The sequence below is a fragment of the Octopus bimaculoides genome, chromosome 16, assembly GCF_001194135.2.
Source record: "Octopus bimaculoides isolate UCB-OBI-ISO-001 chromosome 16, ASM119413v2, whole genome shotgun sequence".
Lineage (NCBI taxonomy): Eukaryota > Metazoa > Mollusca > Cephalopoda > Octopoda > Octopodidae > Octopus > Octopus bimaculoides.
In genome coordinates, this window is record NC_068996.1 from 4,512,881 (window position 1) to 4,520,415 (window position 7,535).

At 35.6% G+C, this 7,535-nt stretch overlaps 1 protein-coding gene across 5 annotated transcripts in view; it reads left to right on the forward strand.

Annotated features, from left to right (window-relative positions):
- Positions 1 to 7,535, forward strand: part of LOC106873115 (putative uncharacterized protein DDB_G0282133) — a 191,657-nt gene that overhangs the window by 171,468 nt on the left and 12,654 nt on the right. For all 5 annotated transcript variants that reach the window (XM_052973501.1, XM_052973499.1, XM_052973502.1 and 2 more), the window contains 2 exons: positions 1,260 to 1,431; positions 6,523 to 6,592. In XM_052973501.1, coding sequence (XP_052829461.1) covers positions 1,260 to 1,431; positions 6,523 to 6,592 — 242 coding nt within the window. The remainder of the gene's footprint in view (positions 1 to 1,259; positions 1,432 to 6,522; positions 6,593 to 7,535) is intronic.

Consider the following 7,535-nt stretch of genomic DNA (forward strand, 5'->3'; position numbering starts at 1 on the left):
TATATATATATATATATATGCATGCACAAATATAGATAGACGGACAGAAAGATAAACAGACAGACTGATAAATAGATAGATAGATAGATAGATAGATAGATAGATAGATAGATAGATAGATAGATAGATAGATAGATAGGTATGTAGATAGACAGACAGACAGACAGACAGAAGGACGGACGGACGGACAGACACACAGACAGACAGATAGATAGATTATTATAAGGAATCGCCAGCAATAGTGAATAATAGGTTCAAATGTTTAATAATATATTATTTAATCTGTGTCCATTGAATTCCAAGTTCAAATCTTGTCAACATCTAACTTGCTTCTCAGTCACTTCGGGCAACGGGAAGTGAGGAGGGAGAGTGGGGGTGTGGTGGAGAGAATAAAATAAAATTTTGGCGTTATTGTGGCGGTCAATTCAAGAAACTAAAACCACGCCTATATACATTTATATATGACCTTGTCACGCACCTACTTTCACCACTGTTGCTCTTGTATATGCTTGCTCACGCGCGCACACACACACACACACACATATACATGCATACACACACATGCACATACACACACGCATACACACGTATTTACGAATATTGATAGCTTTGATTGTATGTTCATTCGAGTACGTATAAACGTATACACAATATGTACTTGTTTTTAAAGTTTCTCCCTTTCCCCTTCACTATATACGTGTGTGTGTATTTGTGTGTGTGTGTGTGTGTTTGTATGTGTATGTCTGTGTGTATGTATATGTGTATCGCTTAGTTTTAGAATGGTGGCAGCTGATGAAGGAAATGTTCCCTATGTGGCCTGTGTGTTTTCTGTACTCCGTTTTTTTTTTGCAACGTCCTGTACCTAGATATGCATCTATATATATACATGTAGATGTAGGTATGTACATACATGTACGTATATATGCTTATACTCATTTATTATTTGTATTATATATATATATACATACATATATATATATATATATATATATATATATATATATATATATATTATACGTGCATATTTCTATTTCTTTCTATTTTGTGGATGCGTTCGTACCCCCACATCCATTTGAAACCTGTGTTGGTTTGTTTACGTCTCCATAACTAAGCGGTTCAGTAAAAGTTCCGGTAGAATAAGAAACGCGCTTAAAGGTTTAAGAAAGTGTGTGTGTGTGAGTGTGCATGTTAGCATGTATATGTGTATGTATATATATATATATATTTTATACGTGGATATTTCTTTTTTATTTTTGCAGTAGAAAACACACCCCTCATCAAATGTCCAACGTGTCCTGATGTCTTTGATACATACACAACTCTCCAGAGACACATTTTAATTTCCGGTTGTGGCCGAACATTGCCGATGACTGACGAAGTGTACCATGCACGGGACACTGAATGCGATAAAATCGAAAACGAGGCCAAAAGGTACTAAGAAAATTTACTTATAAAATTTTTTTGCATTCACACACACACACTCACATACATTTTTTATATACATAGACAAAGACACATCCACACACACTCACACTCACACAGACACAAATACAGACACACATGGTAACACACAAGCGCATTATTTCTTTGCGCATTAGAATGGGACGTTAAATTTATCCAATCCAAGCCATTTGCAGCATAAAGTTGTAATAAAGTTGCTTATGTGGTCCTGTGTTGCACACACACAGACACACACACACACACACACACACACACACAAACGTGTGTGTTTGTGTATATAATGAGTGAGAGAGAGAGAGAGAGAGAGAGAAATAGAGAGAGAGTCTGTGTGTATATATGAGTGGATAGATGGATAGATGGCTGACTGGCTCAATGAATATATTAGTGTTTCCACACACATATCTATATGTATATATATCTATATGAATATGCCATTCAAAGATTTCTTGAAAAACAGCACAAAATGCATTACATCAAACAATAACTTCATAGTAACAAAACAACACAAACACGCTATTAACAAAACTTTTCTTATCCATAACAAGCCGATAGTATTTGAATTTACTAGCAAGTTACTGTGCGGTTTATAAATTCAGTCATAAAGGTGAAAATTGTAGCCTTCACAATTCCAATATTTCTACTGACCATACATGTATGAATCTTTCTAGCCAGCTTAATATGCATTTAATGCACTGACAATATGAAGCAATTTGAATGCATAACAGAACACAAAACGAAACAGTTATACAGCAAGAAGTAATATTTATTAACCCTTAAACGTGGATATTTTGTTAACAAACTTTGCTGCAGTCAATACCATGATAGAAACTGTCATATAGGCCTTTGGTACAAAATGCACTCTTGTTTATATCGCTAGCAGAGAGATAGACCCCACTAACTCCAGCGCCAAGACCACTAGATCACGTAATTTCGACCTTACTTAGTCTCAATAGTGATGGACGCTCGACTGCTAAAGATAGCAGCGACTCGTCTCTCCCACCCCGCCCCTATATGAGAATTTCTCTCATAGTATCTACCGCAGTAAAGTTTCTTCTAACAGAACATCCACGATTAAGTAGGAATGAATATTACTTCTCGGTATGAATACTGCTTCTGTATATATTCTATATATATATTTTTTATGATTATATAGCTTTAGCAAACATGTTTATACTTTAGAACAGGTGTGGGGAGACCCCTGCCCGCGAGCATATTTTATTGCACCTTGCAGGCTTGTATACTCGTATGTACAAAATATAGTAAATTTATCAATTAAAAAATGTATACAATATTCGTATACCTAATTGCAACATAGGTCGCGTTTCCACTACGACTTAAAACGGTTAGACTCCAACTGAAAATCGTTCGGTAATTGTCATTTGAATGGAAATTTTTGTTTTCACTATAAAACGCATATTGTTAGGTTTGTATCACTCCTCTGAGATCCAACTACACTCTAGCTGAAAAATATAGAATACCTCATAGGTAATATAAACATCCTAAATTCAATGGCGGCGTTAATGAAGATGTTACGCATTAATTTGATGTGTTAAACTTATCTTTATTAATGCATACTGAATTATACATAGATGTATACAAGATTTACACAGAGAAAAGAGTTAGAATTTGTGATCCACCCGCGGACCTTTTTCTCTGGAATTTTTTGTCCACCGCTCTAAAAAGTTTCCCCACCCTTGCTTTAGAGAATATGCTACAGTAGGCTATAGACGACTACTGATGGAAACAAAAATGAGATGAGTGATATCTAGAAGTATTAAATCAAGGACGCTCCAGTATTGACCATCCGTTTTATTGTTTCTTTGGGGAGGGGATCTTTTTTTATATATATTTAAGACAACATTGTCTTGTGTATTCTTTTTGACTAACACTGAAAGAGAGAGAGAGCGGCGAGATTTGAGGGAAATTTGGCAGCTCTTACTTGTAGTTCGAAAGACCATGTAAATTCAGCGGGCTCTCTCGTTGTTAAGCATTCGTTCTTTAGGTTCATTAGTGCTTTTACTTTGGTTTAGCTAGCATGGACAAGGTCATACTGGAGGCCTACATTTTAATTTTAAAACTACCTATGACATGTATGTCGTCTTGTATGCTTGTAAATTTCCACTTAGCTACTTGGCAATTAGTCTTTAAGTGTTGTTAATTACTTCGATGCAGTCCATCTTAAATTTGAACATATATCTATAAAGCGATGTCTCAGCATGGCTGCAGTCCAATAACTAAACCAGTGAAAGGATATGGAGAGGAAGAGCATTAATATAATTACAGTAATTCAAAATATCATAGCTGTTCCATACTAAAATAGATTGTCTGTAAATACAAAAACACAAGTACAGACAAGAAAACTTTGTGGACTATCACTAACAGTTCCATTCTGCAGTCGTCCTCTATTTCACGTATGTTTTTGGCAGAATAGTGGCTGTCATTCGTTAGTGACAAGCTGTAAGTTGTCCAGTCAAGTCATCTTTAATCTAACTGTCCATTCCATATCTCAATTAGCGACTTTCGTAGTGGCCACAGTACAATAAGTGTTCTCTTCCTGTACTTTTACAATCAGTCACAAATCTATTACGTCCCACTTGCAATCCAGTTAACATTCATGCGATATCAACAAACTAAATGTCACGCCATCTCGTTCCTCACTCCCTCCTTCCCTCTCACCGCCACCGCTGCCGACGCCATTGATGCCACCACCACCACCATTACTAATATCACTTTCTCTTCAGATCTGGTTTCTTTGTTTAAAGTTCCTCATTAAGGTCTCTTCTTAAGTCAGTAAACAACTTACCTATAAAGGCAAATTCACCAATATCGAGTCAACACAGGCACCAACAAATAAGCGTTTATTTAGCTTGAAACATCTGCCAAATCTCTTTTAAATTACAAAATATTGTCTCAGATAAGAAGAGTTAAACAATGGATAATGAATTTAGTTACTCCCAGAAATCACACATTCGTAAAACAAGCACAAAGGCACACACACACACACACACACACACACACACACACACACACACACACACACACACACACACACACACACACACACACACACACACACACAAACAACCTTATTTCTATACATGGATATACATAACATACTTGAGAGCGTCCACATCTTTGGTATGGTCTATCTTTCATCTGATTGTAGGTGTGTGCGTGCGTGTTTGTGTGTGTGTGTGTGTGTGAATGTGTGTGCACGTGTGCGTACAGGTGTGAGTGAGTGTGTGTGTGTGTGTATGTGCATACATGTATATATATATATATATATATATATATGAATGAAAAGTCAGGTACCTGCTTTGAATCACAAGTATCTGCTCGTTCAGGGCTAATTTAGTACTAAACTAGAACAAGAATGAAAATAGCAACAACAATTAACCAATATTGATCCAGGTCTAACATTCATATTTACATCCTCAAAAGTAGGACACATCGTTTTCAGTTCTGTTTTTTTTTTTTTTCTTTTTTCATCGTTTTCCAGTTACACAAATAATTGACATTTTCTTCTTCCTCTGCTGCAAGTTCCTGTTATGATTTCATAGTACCAACGAACGAGCTTGGCGTCAGAATTGGCACAACTGACTTACAAACATTTTAGTTCTGAAGTCAAATCGTCACCAATTGGTTGACTTTCCATATCATAATTTTTACCTTTGCATTACATACTATCTACACAAAGGGCTTCAAAGACTCTTCTGCAGCAAATGTAGATGGGATAGATTACCAAAAATGCAACACATTAAACCATGCTATTACACAATTGCAGTGAAGTAACAGATGACCTCCCTACTAACTGGAACGACCTCACAATTTTTATTTCACTTGAATCTATTCCACGTTTTTAATTTGCGATAGTCAGTTGCCAATTTATCTTTCCTACAATGTAGGGAGATTTTATAACTTCATCATTAAGCTAATTAACGAATTATGTATATTTGTTGATTTTTTCTCCATTTTTCTTTTTTTTATTTTCTAATCTTAAATCGTAAATATTAATGGGAAATGCATGAAGATCAGAAAACTCTGTCTAAATTTTTTTATAAATCTACCCATAACGTTTTAAAGATGTAATACCACTTCCACCTAGACAAGGAGTAACTTCCACCTTGCACGAGCTTTGTCTATTCCTCTCACACCGCAGGCGTTCAAAGCGTAGCTATTTTCTTAAGTTGAATGTCTAAATATAACATTCTTTTTCACCAGACAATAAATAACAGCATGATTTTAGGAGAAGAAATAAATGGGATACTATGACTGCTGCTCTGACAACAGTAGTGGGTGACATGTCTGAAGTGAATTGGCTTCAACTGAATCATATTGATCATATTGATGTTGTTATTGCTGCTGTTTAGTTTTAGCCTATCCTTAATTGAGCAAAGATATTCCTCTTATTACCGTCCCGTATTTTTCCTAAACATATCAAAAACCACATTGTTTAATGTTCCTTTGGGGTGGTATTAATTTTAAGAAGATTTGACTATTAGTTCTAGCAGGGTAAGTGACCACATAGATGTTCACACATTGGGTCTTATTGATTTTCTCCATTGACACAGACCTATGGGGTAGACGTACAATTAATTCTAGCGATTTCTGTGACTGGTGATTATTTTATCAAAACTCAAGAAATGAAAGGCAAAGTTACATCAAAGTTTAAAAATCTTTCATCAGACTTCCAAAGCCAAAGGACACAACACCGCTTTTATCTCTCTATCCGCCCCTCTCTCCCTCCCTCTCTCTCTCTCTCTCTCTCTCTCTCTCTCTCTCTCTCTCTTTCTCTCTCTCTCTCTCTTCATGATAGTGTCCGACGTATCAGGAAAAATCTTCGCTTAACAGTTCCAGCAACTTAAACATGCTGATAGTTTACCTATAAAATATATTTGCTGATGAAACCCTCCACGGGCTTCTGTTTATGTCTACTTGTTAATCTAGAGATATTCGAGTTCAAAATACCCCCAAAATATTTAGAACGGTACTAAAATGTTATTGTCGATCAAGCTTATAACAATTATTGTTTTCTAGAATACTTCTTTATTTATTTAACAGAGAGCCAATCAATAAGTGCCATCTCTGCAGTGAGACTTTCGACTGGAGATCTGATTTGGTACGACATCAGGTGAGCATTTTAATTCCTTTTTCTTAGAATGATATAAATTTGTTTTTACAACTAGGTCTAAGTCTCTTTTATTAAAACGTAAGACATTCTATCTAAGGTGTTTCATAATGCTTTCGGTTCTAAAGATCGGTCACTTTTTGTAATAAGTTCTGAGTATGTAATTTTGAATCTAGCTTCTCTTATTTTTCAAATCTTCACTTGCATTTACTGTTTATTCTCGTTGAATAGTTCTCAGTCTTTGAAAATCTTTTTATAATTCTAAGTACTGTGTGCTAAGTACGAATATTTCAACGAAAAACAGAACTCAGTACATTATGATATTATGTGCGTGTGTATGTATATTTATATAAGTATATATATATATATATATATATATATATATATATATATATATATATATATATATATACGAGAGTAAGTCAAGAATTAACCGCACATTCCCCATAATATTTCTTTATTATTGTCGCACTGCCTTCTGTGAATGCATACTTATAGTTGGTAGTATTGTAGTCATGTGATCGAAGTTTGAGCCTGATTGCGGCATTTTTTTCTTTCTGGCTTTACAGTGTAAGCATGACCACTCCTTTAGCAATGTGCACCACAGAAGAACAAAGAGAAGTGATTCGAGAGATGGTAATGGTGAATCGGTTGACCATTACCTTTTCTCGAGCTTGCTGAATCTTTTCGTCAGTGGTGGAGCTTGACAGGTGCTCTGCACCCCTCTTCGTGCATCATTCTTGTCTGGCCACTTTTAAACATCTCAGTCCACTCATACTCATTTTTGTGTGGTAGTGCACTGTCCCCGTATTGTGCTAAAAGCCTCCGATGAATTTCAACACCTGACATACCTCTCGACCAGAGTAATCAGATCACTGCTCTTTGTTCTTCTTTGGTGCACTTTGTTAGTGGAGCAATAATATTTTTTATATCATATACGTATATA